Here is a 22,861-nt window from a genome sequence, read left to right as displayed (position 1 = left end):
TGTTATTCAAATGTATAGGGATTTTGTTATTCAAATGTATAGGGATTTTGCTAATCAAATGTATAGGGATTTTGCTATTCAAATGTATAGGGATTTTGCTATTAAAATGTATGTGGATTTTGCTATAAAAATGTATGGGGATTTTGCTATTCAAATATAGGAATTTTGCTATTCAAATGTATAGGGATTTTGCTATAAAAATGTATGGGGATGTTGCTATTAATAGCAATTATGCTATGTGGTCAATTAAAAGATATATGCCATTTATCAATTGATTTCACAATTGCTTCAACTGTCATCACTTGCTCAATATTCTTTATTTATTGCAATGTTTTGGCCTGGGACTGGGCCGACTGGCCTCATATGTCACATGTCCTCATATGTCCACAGGCATATAATGGAAAAGAGATTAAGCTGTGAGTGTGAGCTCCCAAGCCTATTGACACTGATGATGTGTAAAATATTATAAATCGACTATAATTGTTACTATTCCTAAACCCCTACTTAATTTAAATGTTTAAATATGTGTCATACTTATTGAATATATCTATTTTTGATTCGTATTGATGAATCTATTTAGAATTGTCTGTGATTTCCAAGTGTGGCCTTTTGCCACTGATGATGGGTGGACTATGATTGGTCGCCCTGCCTTTTGTATATAGTTAATGTGTTTTCCATGCGTCATCATCAGCCTGAAGGAGGTCCCAGACCAACATTCTGTAATTAATGATTGATATGAAGCCAGTGATGACAGTGTGCTGGTGTCCTGACTGTTAACCTGTTCTACTCCACCAGCATCACAAAGACCTGTATTAACCCCTTCACTACAGTACCACACTACAGATGGTTAACCCTTTCACTACCACACTACAGACGGTTAACCCTTTCACTACCACACTACAGACGGTTAACCACACTACAGACGGTTAACCCTTTTACTACCACACTACAGATGGTTATCCACAATACAGGCAGTTAACCCTTTCACTACCGCACTACAGACGGTTAACCACACTACAGGCAGTTAACCCTTTCACTACCACACTACAGACGGTTATCCACAATACAGATGGTTAACCACACTACAGACGGTTAACCATTTCACTACCACACTACAGACGGTTAACCCTTTTACTACCACACTACAGACGGTTAACCACACTACAGACGGTTATCCTCAATACAGACGGTTAACCACACTACAGACGGTTATCCACAATACAGATGGTTAACCACACTACAGACAGTTATATTTCGTATATTGGCATCGCGTCCCGCTCTTGAGCCATACCGAGATATACCTCATCTCATGTACCTAGTGTACTCCATCAATGAATAAACCAAAATACACCCCTCACCTGCCAGGCCCCGCCCCTACTGCCGTACTATATTAGTACTGGGCATGGCCACCACTCACTCTTCCTCTATTTTCGTTTCCATCATAGCGGATGCAAGACGCCCTATGCAACTAGTTGTTCGAAAGGTTTAGATAATATTGAGTGCTTACGGAGATTTGCTTACCCCTGGAATCTTCGGGGTATGTTCCAACGACACGTCGGGTCTATTCTGATGTTCCCTCGTCTTGTGGCAGCAGATCGAGGAACAGCGTGCGAGGTTGGCTATCGAGCCGGCTTGCACACAGGTAGGCCCTGTGTCATCAGGCATTGATGCTAGTGTTAGTAATGCTGGTTTGTTTTGTTACACAACCGAGTTGTGTGTCGGCGCCAGGGGCGGGATGGTTTGGTGAACGTTCCCCTGAAGTGGACTGTTCCAAGCGATCCTGGAGCGTGCTGCTACACACTAATGCTAACGCTAAATGCTAATGCTAACACTAATGCTGAAATGCTGGGCACTGTTCTAATGTTCCCCGCCGTGGGATGTTGCCGCTTTTCCCTCCTATTAACCGGTTCATTGATGAAGGTTAGTCGGTAGCTAATGTGGGGGGTTTTGCTGAGTCCTATTTTATCCTTTTACGGGTAAAGCTCAGCTGACTGTTTTCTGTCCACATTAGCGTCGAACGCTATGCTATAGTGGGGCTACTGTTTTTGTTCTGTCTCTCTGCTACGGGAATGTCTGTCTATGCTACAGCCTTCCCTCCTCTCAACCATTCATGCTCACGGTCAATCGGTGTCTACTGGGGGAGTAGTGCGGGGGGGCTTTGTTTACCTTCATGGGTAAATGGGCTGAGGTCTAGGGCTGGTGTGCTGTTGTGAATATTATGAATGAATGCGGGACTGGTTCTCTCTGGTCCGCCTCCCCTTAACGTTGTGTGCAATGGGCTTGCCCATTCTACAGTATGTTCGTGGTGTTAGTTCATTTATTCATTAACCCCTTCATGGTGCACACCACAGTGGAGGTTGCTGTTTGCAACCACCACTCGTGCTCCGTGTTAGCATCAGTCCTTTGCTTTTGACATGTTGAAACAGTGCCCCGCCCGGCCGACACCATGAGGTGGGTCGGCCCGGCGAGTGGCTGGTGGGCTGCTAAAGCCTGTACCGCCACGGTATGGAATTGGCAGCGATTAGTAACTGTGTTTGAATTGCTGTTTTTTCTATCAAAAAATTGTGTCTGGTGGCGGGCCTTGAGGGCCAGCCGACGTCGACACATTGCGCGAGGTTGTTGACGTTATTAGCTTTGACCTAGCCGCAAGCTATAACCGCTCAGGGCTCCCCTCTCCGCAGAGGATTTTGGTCTTCTGCTGGAGCGCGGGCGGTATTGTCCTAGGCCCCACACCGCCTCACACCGCGCAGCCAGAAGAAGAGAGAGCACGGCCTCATCAGCGGCGATGACGAGGCCCTCGACAGGCGGCCATGTTTTCCCCTGCCAGAGGTATCCTGGGCGTTGAATCGACAGGTGTCCACAAGGCCGACAGCCTTGGCGGCCGAGGGATCGGCCATGTTGGATGGGCTCGGCTTGGAATATACAAGCCGTCGCCGTCCTGCCGCGAGCAGCCCGCTCTCCGATCACTCCCTCCCCCAACACCAGCGGAAAAAGGGGGCTCTGATTGTTTCCTTTGGCTGCGGGCCGCGTGCCTTCGTTGAATTGCGGGCGGCCCCACTTTTCGCTTCTCATGGGGACAGGGGCTGACACACAGTTGATGGCTGAGCCTGGGTCTGTCCGTGAGAATGTTGTGCTGTCAAGCAGCTCCCACACCATAAGCTGTGTTGGTTGAGCCTGGTGTTACGTCTGTCAACTATAAGTGTTGTCAGCAGGGGGGCTCGAAACCTTTTGAGGCACACAGTGCAGGCTTCCCCGGCCTCGCCTTTGTCAGGCCAGGTATCATGTTGGTGCCTCCCACTCCTGAAAGATTGGTAGTGGTCTCGCAGGCGCGCGTGATTTGGGTGGTAGTAATATCACTGCAGGGCTACGGTGTGTAGGAACCCATGGGGGCCTCACACCTTGCATGTCCGGCTGCAGAACGACTCCTCAGCATGTTCTGGAGGGGTGTTCAGTGGGGGGGCTTTTGTCACCTAGAACTGATGTCAGCTTCCCCCGTATCAAACCGGCCCTTTCTGTCGGGGTCCCCCCTTGGGTGCGATTGCCTCGTGGGTAGTGTCAGGTTCCGACCCGATTCCACGGAACGCTCTGCTCGCAAGGGTCCAGGGTTGGCTACGCACAGCGGGTGGGACCGGGCCGACTATCTACAGTTCCTGGCGGACCTGCGCCACATGGCGGCGGGTGCGTTGGGAGTGTCATCACATATGACTTACGGCAGTACCATATGTCGAGGTGGATGGAGAGAACACTGAGGCGGGGACTTGTGTTTACACAACCCCACCCGTTTTCGGGTTTGGTACAGACCCTATTGTCAGGGTCACCAGCAGTGACAGCTCTGGTCAACGAGATTCAATCTCTGTGGACGAAGCAAGCCATCGTTGTGGCGTTCTCCTCCCGGTGTTCTCTGGTGCCTGAGAAATCGGGAGGGGGGGTGTCAGACCCATGCTGGACCTGTCCCATGGGAAGGTCCAGCATGGGTCAACGCAGTAGGGGGCAGCTGGCAAACCATGCTGCCCGGTCTGCGCTACGTTCAATGTGTTGGTATTGAAAGCGGTCCTTCTGGTCCTCAAACGGTGTTGATCAGGACGGACAATACGACGTCAGTGTCGACAGACAGGGAGGAGTACGCTCCCCCCGTCTGCACCAGGCGGCGGGCGGCTGGCTATGGGCGTCCTCCATCTGCACGGCCTGAGGGCTCCCCACATCCCCGGCAGGGTGAATGTGGGTACAGGTGTACTGTCGCGGGGCGGTCCTCATCCTGACGGGTGGGGATTACGTCCGGACATAGCCAGGCAGGTCTGGGACCGATGCCGTGCCGCCTGGGATTCTTCCCCATATATCTGTTAGGTCAGTTGTTGGGACGGGTACGTTGAGGGGCGCAGGTTCTTGATCCTGATGGCGCCGGACCGGGACGCAGCTGTGTGGTTCCCGGTCCTGATCCAGCTACTGGTAGTCTGGAGAGGATGGACCCTTCTGTGGTTGATACCATCCGGAATGCGCATGCTCCCTCCACTGTCGCGCTTACGCGGGCAGATGGCGTATGTTCCAAGTGTGGTGTAAGGCGGGGGGCCGGGACCCAGTCTCCTGCCCCCTGGATGCTGTCCTTAGTTACCTCCAGTCTCTCCTTGATAGACTGTCAGCTTCGACGGTGAGGGTATATGCAGCAGCTATATCCTCCTATCATGAAGGATTTGAGGGGGATGTCTTGTTCAGCCACCCTCTTGTGAAGCGTTTCCTGCTTGACGCGTTAAGCCGGTGCAACGCTCTTTGTCTCCGAGTTGGGATCTTCAATTGGTCCTCGTCGGTTGTCCTTGGCCCCGTTTGAGCCTCTTGAGCAAGCGCCGTTGGAACAGCTGTCGTTCAAGACTGCGTTCTTGCTGGCCGTCACCTCCGCTGAACGCGTGGGTGTGCTTTGTGCTCTCTCGGTACGACCAGAGTGCCTGTCTTTCGTTCCGATTGCGGTGCCACTCTGCGGCCTAATCCTGCCTTCGTGCCTAAAAATATCCGGAGTTCCTTCCGCTCCAGGGATATTGTGGTTCAGGCGTTTCGTCCGCCTCCTCACGCTAGTGAGTTAGATGCAGGCCTTCACCTGTCATGTCCGGTCCGTGCTTTGGGAATTTACCTCAGCCGTACTCAGGACCTCAGGGTTACCGAAGGGGGGGGGGGGGGGGGGGGCTGTCAACGTGGCACAGAGTTCAGAGAGATAACAACTGAGGAAAATAAGTGCTCAGATCTTGGCTAATGGTTCAGATGGTATTTATGGTTTCACCGGATTCATCAATTATGCTGGTGGACAGATCTTCATGATCAGTATAGGTTCATTAGTAAGACACATGAATCAAAGTACATGTGGCGAGGTCTTAATGAGCTTGGCTAAAAGGAGTGCTCCCATTGTGGGCAACTAGGTTAGACTGAAGAGAGATATGGGGACACTGGCCTTAAGAGCCTACAGGTGCGTCACCAAATCAAATATGAACACGCATTTCCCCCCCAAAAAGGTTGCATATGCAACCATTATACGCACAGTCTAAAGGCCTGAATTAAGATCCAGAATAAGCTACTGCATAGTAAGCAACCAGATCTTGTGTTGGTGCCACCTACTGAGAGAGTTGGACGCACCAGTGGTGTTGGTGCCACCTACTGAGAGAGTTGGACGCACCAGTGGTGTTGGTGCCACCTACTGAGAGAGTTGGACGCACCAGGGCCACTAGTGAAGACGTTTCTACATAAAGGAAAAGACAAATCAAGCGTCATGTTAATACATACGCAAATTAATGTTGTTACTACAAAAAGCGACAGTGTTGTAGTCGACTCACTAAATCTCGAGTCCGAGTCACCAAAGAAGAGCCCGAGTCGAGTCCGAGTCCCCATTACCATAGTCCGAGTCCAAGTCATCAAGGTTGAGTCCACTCCACTCTGGCAGTCAAAGAGCTGACATACAAATAAAAAAAGGTCTACATTAAACATAAATTACACAGCGGTCACCATTTCAAAGGGAGTTTGTTTACTTTGCGACACAATAGCCAAACAAATGCACCAGCCATCAATAACTTATGCCAAATGATTAGGGCCTATTAAAAAAAAAAGGCAGTCAATGCTTGCAAGATTAATCAGAATCAGAAAGGTCTTTATTGCCAAGTAAGTTTGGTCGTTCGGTGCAACATTAGCAGACAAGTAAGGTAGAATAAAATAAAATGGAATATATAATGTAAATAAAAATAAAAGTACAATAGAATATAATATAGGCCAGGGCTGTACGATTGTGCAGGATGTAGTGGAATATATACACTAAATTAGAAAAAAATATATATACAGTGGAATAGAATATGTAGCAGCGCTGTGAAATTGAGCAGTATTGTGCAAAATGATGCTGAAAGTCACATCAGAGACAGACTTTGGAATGGTAACACTTTGTCTTATGGACAACCTATACATAGAATGCAGAACATCACCACAACAACCTATAAAAACATGGGGTTGGTCGAAAATCACCACAACATCACACCCTGTAATTACAAGGGAGCGCCACCCATTTCACAAATTCACACATGTTCTTCCCGCACTCTGGGACAGTTATGTCACGCACCACTCTCTTCTAAAGCAAAACATCCACAGAGAGAACCAGCCAATCACTGATGTAACTGGGATGCAAAATCTCGGCCTGCTCCATAGGTAGTCCCGGTGGCTTTGGCACAGTATCCGTCCACATTTTGAAACACTATAAACCACGGTTGAGCCTACTCCATAGCCAATGAAAGTTACTCTGACTTTACGAGGCCATAAAGTGTTTGCTTAACCTCTTGCACTCAAATGAGGTTTTAATTTAGTAAATTAAAAGTACACACCTCGCCATATATCAATGGGCCTGATGAATTAGTGTTAGAAACTTCCTCCAATAACACAGCTTCACCTCTGCATGTCCCAAAACCACCACTTCCAATGGGATTATGCTCCTTACATGAGGGTTTTGAAGCACAGCTTCATTGCCTAACTCTACGTTACACTAACTCCATAACACATAGTCGTCAACGTATCGTAGCATTACACATACAGCTGTAAACCAGTCAAATAAAATCGCTACTATTATTAATAGTGCTGTCAATCGATTAAAATATTTAATCTGATTAATCGCATGATTGTCCATAGTTAACTCGCGGTTAATCACAAATTTTTTTTTATTTTTTTTATTATTATTATCTACCTTAAACAGATCTTTTTCAAGTTCCAAGTTTTAATACTCTTATCAACATGAGAGTCAACAAATGCCTTCTTTATGCAGCCATTTAACACAAAAGGATTACCCTCATGCATTGCAAATTTGCATCAAATTCAAAACAGAGTGATGCACAAAATAACTTAAAAGAAAAGAATAATTTAAAACAATGAATAAAGAGTGCATGAAATAATAGGGGAAAGAAAACGTTAGGAACTTGTTACATTCACCCACACAAGGGCTGAGTAATCACCCCCCCCCCCCCTCTCTCTCACACACACACACACTCTCCCAGCTCTCTTTCTCTCTTGCCCCTTCCTCATCTCTCTCACCCCCCCTCTCTCTCTCTCTCTCTCTCTCTCTCTCTCTCTCTCTCTCTCTCTCTCTCTCTCTCTCTCTCTCTCTCTCTCTCTCTCTCTCTCTCTCTCTCTCTATCTCACACACACACACACACACACACACACACACACACACACACACACACACACACACACACACACACACACAAACACACACACACACACACACACACACACACACACACACACACACACACACACACACACACACACACACACACACTTCAGAAACAAACTAAAAAAATAGTATCAATGAGAGCATCAATAATACACCTGAGTGAAGTATAGTAAAAAAAAAAAAAAAAAAAAGTAAAAAGTGTTCTTAAAAGTTAATCGTGAGTTAAAAGAAATTGTGCTGTTAATAGAATCGGACGTTAACACGTTAATACCGCGTTAACTTTGACAGCCTTAATTATTAGATGTTCATGCCATTTGTACAGCATAGCTTTGGGCCTGTAACATTAAATAATACACATCTATGCAGCATGACTTGAAACCGTGTCTTCAGCAGTCCTATGTCTATGCTAGTACCAGTTTCTAATCTTCAACATTGATGACCCAGTGCCACAATGCATCCTGGTACATGTAGGCACTGCTGGCACGGCTCTGCGAGCAGACGAACGGAGATGAGGAATGTATTGCTTTGATTGACTACATTGACCATAGCACCAGTCAGTGTTGTAGTACTCAAGTCCTGGACTGATTTTCAGGACTCGTGACTAGACTTGGACTTGAGCACTGATGACTCAGACTGGCATAAGATATTGATCTCGAGACTCAACTCGGACTCGAGATTTAGTGACTCGACTACAACACTGACACCAGTTAGATGGTTAGTTGGGCCATAAGCATCTGTAGAGGTGCCCCCAGCTGTCACTGGACGCATCGTAATAGATAAAAGGGATAGCGTGTTTTACATGAACTCTGCTTGTTAACACTCTCATAGCACCTTAACAAGAGCCTCACAACAGCTACATGGCGCATTAATGAATACTTAATCCTTATGTCCGATGTTCATGTAATACGTGAGATAACAGTGGAATTGTGTGTAAATTTAATGAGCAAAAATTAGATGTATGTAGGATAATTGACTGATGATGACAAGACTTGAAGCAGTTGGATATACATTTTTTCCTTGTAAATATTTCCAGCAGGTGATCCCAGTCGGAAGATTCATGTTCTTGAGCTGTTCCAAAACGACTTCCTTGCTAGTCTAGTAGACTATTATATCAAATGTTATAGGCAGTAGGCAGGCATGTTGAGAATATTTTGTATTGATGCAGTTGCTTGTAGACTAGCTTCAAATCTTCTGTTGAGAAGCTCAAAACTGCCCAACTGTCTACCTTTCAAAAAAGAAAAAAAGACGTTCCCTCGCGTCCACGCTGTCATCTTCAAAAGGAAATCAGAGAGCATTTGTGGAGATATGGAATGTTGACGACGTGCTTTGGACTTTTACAATGACTTTTCTCACGGCTGTATTTCCAGTGACAGTCCCGGCCATCTGAGAACCATATTCCCACTGCTGAAGGAAAGGAACTGAAGTCACATCTGGCCAACCATTGGGCCCCGTCTGGCAGCGGCCTGTCAGTGTGCGCGCTGTGTCCCCGGCCCCCAGACGCATCTACATGTCTCTAATTACATCCACACACCACAACTTAGAGACTCATATCCACAAACGTATAAAACCAGCTCCTCGGAGCCTCCTCTCACCCACCCCCAGCGACACACACTCAGCAGGAGGATATTCTCACAGAGCGGAGTGAGCTCTCTATTAGTGGACGTGTCACGCCAGCAGACGCCCTCCCGAGACAGGAAGTGGGGTCTGATTGAGGGCTCTGAGATTTCGGGGCTTGTTGGAATGTTGCATGCTGGGTCCCTAAAGTAACCGAAGCCTCGTGTGCACCCTGCCCTACCGTCCCCCGTCCCCCCAGCCCTGCCTTCCCTTCCCTTCCCTTCCCTCCCACCCCTTCCCCTCTCACACACAGATTTCTGTCTGCTTTGTTTTTGCCTGTAGGGAGGACGTACAATGACCTGAGCCAGTACCCGGTGTTTCCCTGGGTCCTCACCAACTACGAGTCTGAGGATCTCGACCTGACCCTGCCAGGAAACTTCAGAGATCTCTCAAAGGTAGTGGACCCCGCCTGGGAGAGAGAGAGGAGCAAGCAGGGGCAGCCGGGCTCCTGACAGCGGGGGGATTTCCTTATTAAGTCTCTGACTGTAAAAGAACACCATATTCAATGGGAAATAATGCAGACATCGTGTGCACAGTCCGAACTCTTTGAGGTGGAATGCGGAGGCAAAGCGCCGGTCGTATAACATCCTGAAGTGCACTAGGCCCTATAAAGTTTGTCTCACTCCAAATATAGCGTTGACAATAATTGACCTTGATCTCACGTCCCACCCTCTTTTCTCGATCTTGCAATCACAACAAAGTGTGTCGAGGGAAGCAACAGTTGCGATTGGAGGATAGAAAAAAGAGGGTGTGGTTTTTAGACAGGTGGCTTGGTTTCCCGCCTTTTACTATTATAGGATTGATATTCATTCAAACCTTTATTTATTCTCGAAAAGGACAATTCACCCTAATTTTCAATGTCGTTGAGAGTTACAGACATTTCAATGCATAATATATATATATATATATTTCTTTTTAACAATATAATAATAATAACTCTATATCTATATAGTACCTTTCACACATGGACCGCAGCCCAAAGTGCCCCACAGCAAATAGCATAAAATGAACATAATGCATAAAATTAGCATACAGTTGACAGAATAAAAACAATGCATGAAGTGCAGACATAAGAATAGGTATAAAAGACAATAATAGTAGTGCAATATAGAATGTGCAGACATAAGAATAGGAATAAATTAAGTACAATAAGTACAGTGTTGCCCGAAGGCATGTGAACCCCCCCGAAACAGCCAGTCCCCCAAACACCCCACACATCAATCCCCACCACATCCCCATCCAAGACACACCCCCTGATAAAGCATGTCATGACCAAAGGAAAACACAAACAACCCGCGTGCCACTCACACCGCCATGCACGGCGACGGGAATGCCACCCCCGCGTGGTGCATATGTGCCACTTTTATATTACTGTACGTCAAGATAATTATTTTTGACAGATCACATTAACCGATTAGCAGTTTACAGTCCATTAAATGAACAAGACCACAGTGATACAAAGCCAAACCTCTACTCTGATATGACCGTGACCATGTACATCTTAAGTATTCACGTCACCAATAGCTTTAGTCAGGATGAGCTCTTCTAGCATTAAAATTACAAGTGGAAATTTGAAATGTACATACCTGTATGACTCATGCAGGTGAATTTGTTACAGGCTTTATTATTTACCATTATTATCACAAATGAACGCCCTTTCAATGAGCTCACAACTAATTCACTTCCATAGATTTCAAAACATGAAAACATCATCAGTGAGTCATAAACAACCTAAGTCGGGTAGTCGGTCATGAGTCTGTAATTAAACGAGTGTATTTTGAGTGTCGTTTTGACCGTTTTCGCTCTTCAAGTGGTATTTTTATAGCAACGTTTTCACATCGAAGCGAGTGAGCACAGCCGCACTTTCCCAGCCTGTCAACAAACACGGTGGCCGTGTGAATAAGGCTAATTGAGTCTCCGCCTCGACTTCGCTCTGTGTTCCTTTAATCCTCGTTACAGGCAGAACCTGGAACAAACGGGTCATAAATATACTGTATGTTGGCGGGTCAAACATGCATGAAGGGGGTTGCAGTGGGTCGTACAGGCGCTGAGGCACAGTGACACTAATGCTCTGCGTGGCTCCGAGATTCAAGGTTCAATGTTGTGTTCGTTCGCTGCGTCTTTGACTGAAGGGGAAACAGGCAACAGATAACTCTGCCGCAAACACTGGCCCAGTTTACAACCCCCACTCCCTCTCTCTCTCTCTCTCTCTCTCTCTCTCTCTCTCTCTTTTTCTCTCTCCCTCCATCTCACGCTCTATCTCTCTCTCTCCCCCCTCTCCACCCTCTCTCGCTCTCTCGCTCGCCTGCTCGCTCGCACTGCAGCTCTCAGGCTCACTGACCTGAAAACAAGTCGCATTCCTGTCTGAGCTTTCTCTCTCTCTCTCTCTCTCTCTCTCTCTCTCTCTCTCTCTCTCTCTCTCTCTCTCTCTCTCTCTCTCTCTCTTTCTTTCCCTCATTCCCCCTCTTTTCCTCAAAGTGCTGACACTGACTCAGGCCCTCGCTTTGAGAACAACTTTTATTTGTATTTTGGGGGGGGGGGGGGGGGGGGGGGTTACTTTCGTTATCACATACGACAAGAATATACTCACATGGGAGGAGAAAGAATGAATAGAAATGAAAGAATGGTTACAGCTAAAATGTTGAAAAGAACCAAAGAGTGGAGTGTTCCGAACACAACGCTGTGTGTATCCACGGAACACAGTTCCAGACCTCAAGAGCATTTCATCTCGTGCATCCAGGGAGCTTTTTTTTAGGGGTGAACATCTCTCATTTGGCGTCTCCCTGTCTTCTCTACACCCCCCACCCAGCCCCATCCCGTCTGCCTGTGGTGGCTCCAGCGTGTGGAGATCCAGGTGGGCTGTGGGGGTGGGGAGGTACGGGGGGGGGGGGGTTGTTTGGGGGTGGGGGGATGAGCTGGACTGGAAGTCCATGTGCAGCCCTCTGGCCCAAGGGGAGACAGTTATGTATTGTGATGTATTCCGGTGACATCCTCCCATGCTGTTTACAGGGCTGAGCTGCCTTCATTAGCATTAGTTCACAGGCCCATGTCTTCTGACAGTTGTCCTTGGAACCCTGGGGCGCTTTACCTCCAAAAGTTCACAGCTAGTGGAGCAGGGAGGGGCATTGGCCCAGTGCACTCCTCCCCTCTCCTCTCCTCTCCTCTCCTCTCCTCTCCTCTCCTCTCCTCTCCTCTCCTCTCCTCTCCTCTCCTCTCCTCTCCTCTCCTCTCCTCGCCTCTTTTCTCCCCTCCTCTCCTCTGCCCTCCTCTTCTCTCCCTGTTTGCTCCGCCCTTTTGTTCAATTATGGATTCGAGCTAGCCACATGATCTCCAGAGACTTGTTTATTGTGTATTTGGAATGTGTTTGTGGCCGTGTGTGTGTGGGAGGGGGTGGGGGTGTCAGGGGGGCTTTAAATTGTGTAGCTACTCTGTGTACGTGTATTATTATTAACCTTTATTTACCCAGGGTAGGTTCTCTGAGCACGGATGCTCTTTTTCAGCTACGCCCTTCTTCACACACACACACACACACACTATCTATCTATCTATCTATCTATCTATCTATCTATCTATCTATCTATCTATCTATCTATCTATCTATCTATCTATCTATCTATCTATCTATCTATCTATCTATCTATCTATCTATCTATCTATCTATCTATCTATCTATCTATCTGTCTGTCTGTCTGTCTGTCTGTCTGTCTGTCTGTCTGTCTGTCTGTCTGTCTGTCTGTCTGTCTGTCTGTCTGTCTGTCTGTCTGTCTGTCTGTCTGTCTGTCTCTCTGTCTGTCTGTCTCTCTGTCTGTCTGTCTGTCTGTCTGTCTGTCTGTCTGTCTGTCTGTCTGTCTGTCTGTCTGTCTATCTATCTATCTATCTATCTATCTATCTATCTATCTATCTATCTATCGGTCTATCGGTCTATCGGTCTATCGGTCTATCGGTCTATCTATCCATCTATCTAACTATCTATTTCTCTATCTACCCTGATCACACGCTACTGCCATGCCAGAGCTGTATTTGTTAAGGTCAGGTGACTGTCGCTTGATTGGCAGCATTGTTTGAAACCACTGGAGTGCCAAACTGATATGCCAAATAATTTCCTCCCACACCTACACACCTGCAATTACCCCACTGGTTGGCCGTCCAGTCAGCTGTGAAGAATGCAACGGAACACACCGTGCCATGCCTCAGGGCCAGGGCTGCGCATATTTTGATGTCAGTTACATTCATGCGATGGAGTGTTTCATTAGATTCTAATGATTATTTCCCCACATGACTGACAGGTGGCTGATGGAAACGGGAAGCTTATCTCCAACATAGCTGTTAATTGCTGTAGTGGAAGCGCAGATCATCGCATGAGAGGCCTCACCGGGCGTCCACACGCTTAAACAGTCTCCGTTGTGGTTAATTCTACTACTACTTTTTTGTTGGTCTTTGACGGGAAATGATTCGGTCTTTCTTCTGGCAAAACCTACAGTACCTGAAGGAGAGAAAAGCCAAACCAGGACGTGAGAGCAAGTGTGTACTACTCAAAAACCACAATGACTCATTCAAAGACCCACGTACAACATACAGTATCGTACCCGCTCTCTTCAATCTTGTGATTATGTTCCCTTTCCTTTTGAAAATAAAGAGAAAATGCAATACGCATACTTTTCCGTGTGTCTTGGATGAGCCGAGCTCGAGGTACTAGACATCCTGCTAGTTGAATACGGCTGCTGTGTGGTGTACTCTGGCACTCAGAGGCAGCTGCCCCCCAGGTAACACAGACAGAGCCTGAGTGCTATACTCTCTCTCTCTCTCTCCCTATCTCTCACTCTCTCCCACTCTCTCTCTTTCCCTCTCCCTATCTCTCACTCTCTCCCACTCTCTTTCCCCTTCTCTCTCTCTCTCTCTCTCTCTCTCTCTCTCTCTCTCTCTCTCTCTCTCTCTCTCTCTCTCTCTCACACTCTCTCCCTCTCCCTATCTCTCACTCTCTCCCACTCCCACTCTCTATCTTTCCCTCTCCCTCTCCCTATCTCTCTCTCTCTCTCTCTCTCTCTCTCTCTCTCTCTCTCTCTCTCTCTCTCTCTCTCTCTCTCTCTCTCTCTCTCTCTCTCTCTCTCTCTCTCTCTCTCTCTCTCTCTTCACCCCCCACTTCCAGCCCGGTCAGGGCTGCTGTGTTGGAAGCACATCTGCTTTGTTTTGACTTAGAGGAGCTTGATTACATTGGACTGGAGCTGCATGCAGCCATGGCGGAAAAAACAAAACAAGTGTGACTTCTCCTGACAGAGCGCCATAGTAACGTAGTGTAACGTAATTTCCTTTGAAATATAAAATGCAAGTGTGTGCGTCTCTTCGGGAGGTAGCCTAGATATAGAAGCAAACAAACGGAAGCACTCTCTCTCTCCACGCTCACCGCTATATTCACCGTGCATCCTCTCCTCCCCGGAGTGTCTCCGGAGTCGGACACGGGGAAAAAGGTGATGCTAATTGGATCCGACGCCAAAACCCGAGTTTGATCATAGTCTGTTTTGTTGTGCAGGTATATTTCTCTGGGTCAGGTGTTATCTCTAGGATGTGAACTGAGACGGGGGAGTAATTGTGGAGCTGTCTGAAGCGGTTGTCTTTATGGTTCTCATCGCTGCCGTGTATATGGGACACAATCCGGCGACGGGGGAGACGGCGGTCATCCTCCGTCAGGCAGAGTGTGATTGGGACTGTCGGCCGGCCCGTCCTCCTCTCTGGTGGATGATGGTTACATTAAGTGTGAAAGGATTAACGAACGCTTTCTAAGGCCCCTATGGCTATTCAAGTGCTTGGCTATCTTACCATGTTAACAGATTTTTCTCTCTCTCGCTCACTAATTAGCTGATCAATCATGCTGCTCAACCCCCTCCAGTATTTTAGGCTAAGCCTGGGACAGGGGGGGGGGGCCCTGGACTTTTTGACCCAGGCTGGCCCACCACAACCCGCCCCCACCCCATCGACACACATACAAACACACACAAGCCCTAATTTCACCGTAACTATTTTTGGACTGTATATTTTAGAATATATATACATATTTTAGAATGTCTATCGTTGACTGTGTATTCTTATTTTTGACTACCCAAATGTTTATTGTGATCTGTGGTGCTGAATTTCCCTCGGGATTAATAAAGTACTTCTGTTCTATTCTGTTCTATTTTGTGGACGGTTTGACCACTACTCATGGGTATTGCTGGTCTATAAATAAAATAATATTTAAATAGACATACACCAGGTATTGCATGTATTTGCTCTAGTTCTAGGGTATTGCTGTTCCATAAATTATAAATAATATCTAAAACTGAACAAAACTTAAGTGCTGTACACAGAGAGAGACCAATCATACTTAATGTATTCTGAAATTCATACATTAGCCGAAATAGGCCATTATAACTACATTTGCCTGAATGCACCACGATTTAATCATACAAGCTTCAGGGGTAACGCTAAAGGCACCAAGACGAACAGTATACAGCATCGCATAGCCTGGCAATGGCGGTCATATAACCACACGCACGCACGCACGCACGCATAGACCGGCGCCAACATGCTCAGTAAACATCCATGACACCTGAACACAGCCTGGCATGGCAGCCACATAAACCATACTCGCATACACATAGCAGAGGCAGCAACAGCAGCACAGAATTCAACTGTACACCCAACAAAAGCAATACATTACCCTATAGAGACAACAATATTGAAATAAGCAATACTACAGTCCCAAATTGTAAATTCCCCTCCTGTTGACGATCACAGCAAGAGATGACAGGGCTTGGTGTTGAACACAGAGAATGTTTGTTGAACACTTATTTCATTATAGTCTAAGGATTCAGTCAGTTCTCCACTGGAGAGGATATCATGAACATGACGGTGTCACGCGCATCGGACGTTTTCCCCCGGACACGCTCGAGAGCAGGGACTGAGAGTTCAGTCTGCGTGTCACCGCTGATACCCTGGTGACGGATCTTATCCGATTGACAGTTGAACAGGGTCTTTCTGCTTGTCATGGGTAGGGTGACGAGGACCTATGGGGGACGATTCATGTTGGGAGATATGTCTGGGGCATGTGTTGAGCACTTCAACTGAAAACTGGGTGCTGGCGAGCTGTACTGTACGTCTCGCTGCTACTTGGCGTGTTAGGGGAGAAACTGACACAGGATCAGGTGTCTGGATTGAGAATGATGGCTGAACTTCTCTTCCTCTTGACGTCTTTTTGTGACAAAATTAAGCAAACTGATTTCTTTCGCCATGATTTAACCATTGGGGTTACACTGAGAAAGACCGATCATAGATAATAGGTTCTGAAATGCATGCGACATTGGCTCAGGCGGTAGAGCTGGTCGTCTTGTAATCAGAAGGTTCCCGGTTCGATTCCGGCTCCTCCCGGGCAGCGAGTCGATGTTTCCTTGAGCAAGACACTTTAACCCCTAACTGCTCCCGATGAGCAGCTTGGTACCGAGCATGGTCGCCCCCGTCGTTGGTGTGTGTGGCGTGTGAGTGAATGGGTGAATGTGAGGCATACATTGTTGAGCACTTTGGATAAAAGCACTATATAAATGCAGTCCATTTACCAATTACCATTTACCATAACCTACATTAAAGACACCTAGCTGGCGGAAGGTGGGCTTCCGTTCCTCTGTGCAATGCGCAGGCTGCTCACAATCTGGCGAAATGCGAAATGCACTGCCACTCCAAAAAACAGACCTATCATCATAATATACTGTAATTGGAGGACTGGTGCAGAACCAAAGTAGCCAGTCCGCTATTGGGCTGAGCTGTGGGTCCATCCTTGTGGTTTTAAAGTTAATTTGACTGGGAAAATAGAACTGGACCACGTGACTTACATTACAGTAGGTACAGTATATCCCACGGGTCCACACGGCAGAGGGAGCCCATTGGAGCTTTAGTGGAGAGAACTACAGGAGTTTTGGACTAACCTGAAATGAGCCTTCCAATTTTGTTTACCGGTATGCTTGACTTTTCCAGTCTGGGAACTACATTACATCAAGTGTTTATGTTCATGTGGGTGGGAGTGCTTTCACCGGACAAACACGCTCTGGAAACAATGTCTCCTTCAGACCTTGACCTTTTCAAGACTTCCTAGTGGTCAGCTCACTATATTCAGAAGTCCAGGGGGGGTCCAAGGACAGGAGCACGTTTCAGGGAAAGGACAGATCTAAAGATGTGGCATAATAACACATTTAGACATTTTAGTCATGGCCTTTTACATGGGGGGAATAAACCTACTGAGTTCCCTAATGCTGTTCACCCTTACCAAACCAGGCACCTTTTCTAAAGAGAAAAACAGCAATTTGACCTCCACACTAAGGCCTTGTCCAGACAACGGCAATTTTGGGTGTATCCGCCAAAGTATTTTATCGTATGCATGTTTCGTCCAGACGGAACCGCGTTCTGGGAGCCTGAATATGCTATTTTCTGAGAACGGGTCCCAGAGTGAACAAATCTGAAGACGCAATAAATCAATCAATCAACGCCACCCTTGCGTTCCCGTATTTACAAGCCAGTACGCATCTTTCCTGAACCGATGACGCGATAGCCCACCTCTCCCTTAACCCGCATGCGCATTATTAACATAGCTAATAATAGCTGTCTTGGGTCCAATCCTGTTCAGCATGTACATTAACGATTTGCCTTCTGTGTGTGGCCAATGTGATGTACTGATTGATGTATGCTGATGATACGGTGATCTTTACACACGGTAAAACCACAGAAGAGGTTGCAACAAAATTGTCTAATGTCATAGTGAATGTCACATCCTGGCTTAAGAACAGCTGTTTACAATTGAATGTCTCTAAGACTGTCTGTATGTTCTTCTCCAAGGGCCACAGAGAAGTTGCAGAGCAGGATATCTTCATCTCCGGTTATTATAGGTATACATAGGTAGTATCAGAATACAAGTACTTAGGAGTACACATAGACCCAAACCGTAGCTTCAAAAATCACATAAAAAAGTATGCAATAAGGTAAAGTTCAGCCTATCAAACTTCAGGTACATAAGAAACTTCCTTTCAACCGAGGCAGCAAAGCTATATTTTCATTCAATGGTTCTTTCCCACATCACATACTGTTTGATAACCTGGTCCAATTCACATTCCACCATTCTAAAACCACTTCAATCACTATACAAACAGGCAATAAAAATTCTAGACAAGAAACCATTCAGGTACTATCACTGTCACAGTCACATTCTAAAAAAATATAATCTACTCAGTTGGGAAAACCAGACTCTATCAAAACATCTGTCTAGTTTTTTAAAATAAAGTGTGGATTGGCTCCTCCTCCTTTGTCTGGTTTCATCAACTTCAAGTCTGCCTCAACCAGGAACACGAGAGGTGCGGCAAGGGGGGACTGTACAATCCCTTTAAAAAAAAGTGTATTTGGCCAGGCCGTCTTTTCATATAGAGCATCCCACCAATGGAACTCTATACCTCAAACAATTAGAGTGTCCACATCATATCATTCATTCAAGTGCAGGGTTAGGGAATGGCTCATTGAAAACCAGCATTGTCAACACTGAGGTGTCTGTGTGTGTATGTGTGTGTGTGTGTGTGTGTGTGGATATGGTGCGTTTGTCTATGTCTGGGTCTTTTAATATGTCATGATGTGCTCTGTCCTTGTGTCCATGACTGTATTGTGACCTGTATCCCTATCGTATGTCTATGTGCTTTTGTTGTGTTTTTATTCTAATGTTATTTATCTTGATTTTATTCAGTTTTTATTGCTAACCCTTTTTCACACAGGATTTTAGCCTGTACCTTCTGGCAGGGGGACTGCCAATGGAGAATAGCCTTCTGGCTAAAATTGGCCGCATTTACATTTGTAAAATGTTTTATTAATGTATGCTGTCCCCCTTGATCAAATAAAGTAAACCTAACCTAACCTACAACACACAGTAACGTTAATACAATTACATGCATCATTGTTTACAATTAACGGGTGGGGCTAGTCGAAAGGACTGGACACAGGGACAAGTTAAACATCAATCAATTAATTTAATACAACAGGTAGTTCGAGCTGCGCTGTCGTGCCTACGACCGCACCATATTATATACGGCTTTGATGCGCTCTCTCTCTCCTGCTGATTAAAATCAGCAGCTCTTCCTCCTCATCATCGATTGCCTGTAGCTGCCTTTGGAAACTGTCCTTTGGAAACTAGGGTTAGCTCAAAAGCACAGAACCGGACAACACAAGTTGTTCCACTAGCGAAAACAACAATAACACTTCCGGTCGGGGGGTTTCAAAATAAAAGAGCGACGTCTAAAACAGGAAAGACGTTTATTTTGTACATTTGTGGCAGCGATAGAGCGTTTTCAGTGATTTTGTGGTTTCGTTTGGACGCACATATTTCTTGAGACGATGTTTACGGAAAACTTTTTTTTTATGAAAACTAAAAAGATTGGTTCCGTCTTCGTCTGGACAAGGCCTAAATTACCTCAGAGGTAGGGCTGCTGCAATCATTGAATATAATCTTTTTATTCAAGAATTTCTCCTATTCCATGTTAAAATTCAAATTAAAGCAAATGGAAATGGCTCAGAATTCACATCCTGTCACCCACTAGGTCATGACTTACATTAAATGTGTTAGATGTGGTACTTGCCCAGTTTAATGTCGTGGTACTATGAGAAGGTCAGAAATAATATTATAAAATATAATATGTTTTTCCTTAGTTTTTAAAGGGATATTGGAAGGGGGTAAAACTCATGTCATGTTTGCCGATTGCGTAATATGTGATCATAGTGAGATCTGTTCTGCCTTTAATAGACACGTTGCTGTCTAAATCTCTGTACTGAACAGCCTGGGGAGAGGTTTCAGTAGATGTTGTTGCAGTGTGCAGCGTGTAAAAGCTTTGCTCCAACAGGTACTGTACAAACAGAGACAGAATGGTTTAAAATCATATATTTAAAATGTCCAAGGGTTACCAAGTTCTTGATTTTTAAGGTTTATTGTAGAGAGTTCCAAGTGGGTGGAGCAAATAAACTAAAGGTGGATCTTCTGAGCTCAGTATGAACTTGAGGGACCTGCCTCGATAGTCATTAGACCTCATGTAGCCTGGGCCACAGGACCCAATATAGCATAGATGTGATGTAATATGGCAGTTTTTCCAATAAGGGCCTTGTAGATAAACAAATACATATGTCTATCAGACAAATAAGACCACCCAACTGTTTCATACAGGATGCAATGCTATAAACACCACCAGTAATAACCCTAAGAGCAGAATGATAAACAGCATCCAAGGGCTTAAGAGTAGAGACAGAGCTATGCCTATAAATCACATCACCATAACCCATAACGGAGAGAGCTAGAACGGGTGCTCGTTGGAGCACACATGTCCACAGCATGTTATAGTGGGTCATAAATAGTTCCACTCAATGAATGAAGGACGGATGGCATGTACACATATGTTTTATAAGATAAGATAGAAGAGATAAGCTATTCCTTTATTGATCCCCTTGGTTGAAATTCAGGATGTAATCTCTTGTGGCCTTTTGATTTGAAGCTAGAGTCCCTCATTGGAATTGATCATTTTAAAGAAGAAATTGGACAGCTTCTTGCCATGGAGTGATCATGTTTTAATATTGTCTGTTTTCATTGACATGTGAAGACATTTTCTCTATTTCTTAGTAATTGTGTGCACACACAGACGCTACTGAATGTATAATGTCTGCGGAGGCTCCACTTACCGTGGACATAAAAACTGCTTCAACAATCCTTTTCCTACACAGCATGGGAAAGTTAGTTCTATTCATATAGAACAATTATTTTGTTATAATAATTTCCTGACAAGATTGTCTATGATATTTAAATGTAAATTTGTCATCTATCCAGATACCAAGGTATTTATATAGTGGAAATATGTCGTTGCTACAAATACCTCTAGCTCTAGAGAACAACACAAACGTTTAAGTTTGAGTTTAAGAGAATGTTAAATGAATGTTGCAGATTCTCCACAGCTAGCTGAGCAGAATTGGCAATACAATATCATATTGTATCATCCATGTATAAATGTGCATGGTAATTAGCCTGTTAAGCCTGTAGGTCCCCCAATTGGGGGACCCTGCTTTTCTTTATCATAAATCGATCAATAGAGACCATAGTAGATAGCCAATTATCATATCATGGGGTATCATTGGAAAGCCACACTCATTGGCTACAACACTCTCAAAAGATTTTCGAGATCGCCAAATGATTGACGGAGTTAGACCCCCCGGAGGTCGGGGGTGGTAATGTGTACTTTGGCGCACGCCTCACATATCGGCATGTAACTCGAGAACCGCTGAACGGATTTTGTCACCTGAAAGGGCAATCGACAGGCAACAAATAGGGCTTTAATTCTATCTATATATTGTATTAAAAGAAATGCACACCCGAGCCGCTAGAGGTCGGCAAAGTGGCATCGCGATTCGTCCTCATGAGGGCCCCATTGGATGCTAACACTTTGATTACATTTACATTTAGTCATTTAGCTGACGCTTTTATCCAAAGCGACTTACAAGTTCTGTACGACAAGACAGCAAGAAGGGTACAACTCTGTCAGCTGAGTAACAATGTTTATCAAAGTGTTGCGTGTTACAGTGTAGGTTAGTTTATTAGGACAAGTGCATGACAGTAAGGTTAGTCACGGTTCGATTTTTTTATTTTTATTTTTTATCATTTCAGATAATGGTTGAAGAAGTGAGTCTTTAGTCGACGGCGAAAGATTGGACAGGATTCGGCTGTCCTAACTAGGATGGGTAGTTTATTCCACCATTGTGGGGCATGGACTGAGAATAGGTGGCTTCTCTTTGATGACTCTCCGGGAGCTTGGATAGGAATAGGTCTGAGGCGGCCAGAAGATGCAGAGCGTAGGGGTCTTGATGGTGTGTAGTTAGAGACCATTGACCGGAGGTAGGCGGGAGCTGTTCCCTTTGCCGCACGGTATGCTAGGTCGAGGGCCTTGAAGCGGATACGTGCAGCAATGGGGAGCCAGTGCAGGTCCCTAAGAAGTGGGGTGACATGGGCCGACTTCGGTAGGTTTGAGATCAGGCGGGCCGCTGCGTTTTGAATGAGTTCAATAGGCTTGGTGGCAGTGGCCAGGAGGCCAGCTAGCAGTGCGTTGCAGTAGTCGAGGCGGGAGATGACTGTTGATTGGACGAGGAGTTGGGTGGCTTCTTTTGTCAGGAAGGGGCATATCCTTCTGACGTTGCTCAGGAGGAATCTGCAGGTTCTGGTTGTCGCTGCGATGTGAGCAGAGAAGTTCAACTGGTCGTCGAGGACAACACCAAGGTTCTTGGCGGTCTAGGACGCGGTCACAGCTGCATTCTCGACTGTGATGGAGAGGTCGGCCAGGGGGGAGGATTTGGCTGGCAGGTGGAGCAATTCTGTTTTGCTTAGGTTCAGTTTGAGGTGGTTGGTCGTCATCCAGGCGGAGATGTCGGACAGACAGGCCGAGATCCGCTCAGAGACGTGGATATCTGAGGGAGGGAAGGAGAGGAAGAGTTGAGTATCATTATGATTACCGGCCATTAACATGGTAAAACGTG

The 22,861-nt window shown here is 45.9% G+C and overlaps 1 protein-coding gene across 1 annotated transcript in view; it reads left to right on the top strand.

The window, feature by feature from the left end:
- The window catches only part of LOC311247950 (neurobeachin-like), a gene marked incomplete at both ends in the record, with an annotated part of 73,139 nt that overhangs the window by 20,036 nt on the left and 30,242 nt on the right, over positions 1-22,861 (top strand). Inside the window, one exon of the mRNA XM_084338926.1 lies at positions 9,584-9,696. Coding sequence (XP_084195052.1) covers positions 9,584-9,696 — 113 coding nt within the window. The remainder of the gene's footprint in view (positions 1-9,583; positions 9,697-22,861) is intronic.

The sequence above is a fragment of the Notolepis coatsorum genome (assembly GCF_963971535.1).
Source record: "Notolepis coatsorum genome assembly, contig: SCAFFOLD_698, whole genome shotgun sequence".
In the NCBI taxonomy this organism is placed as follows: Eukaryota; Metazoa; Chordata; class Actinopteri; order Aulopiformes; family Paralepididae; genus Notolepis; species Notolepis coatsorum.
The sequence above is the reverse complement of the archived record's forward strand: the minus strand, read 5'-3'. Positions and strand labels throughout refer to the sequence as shown.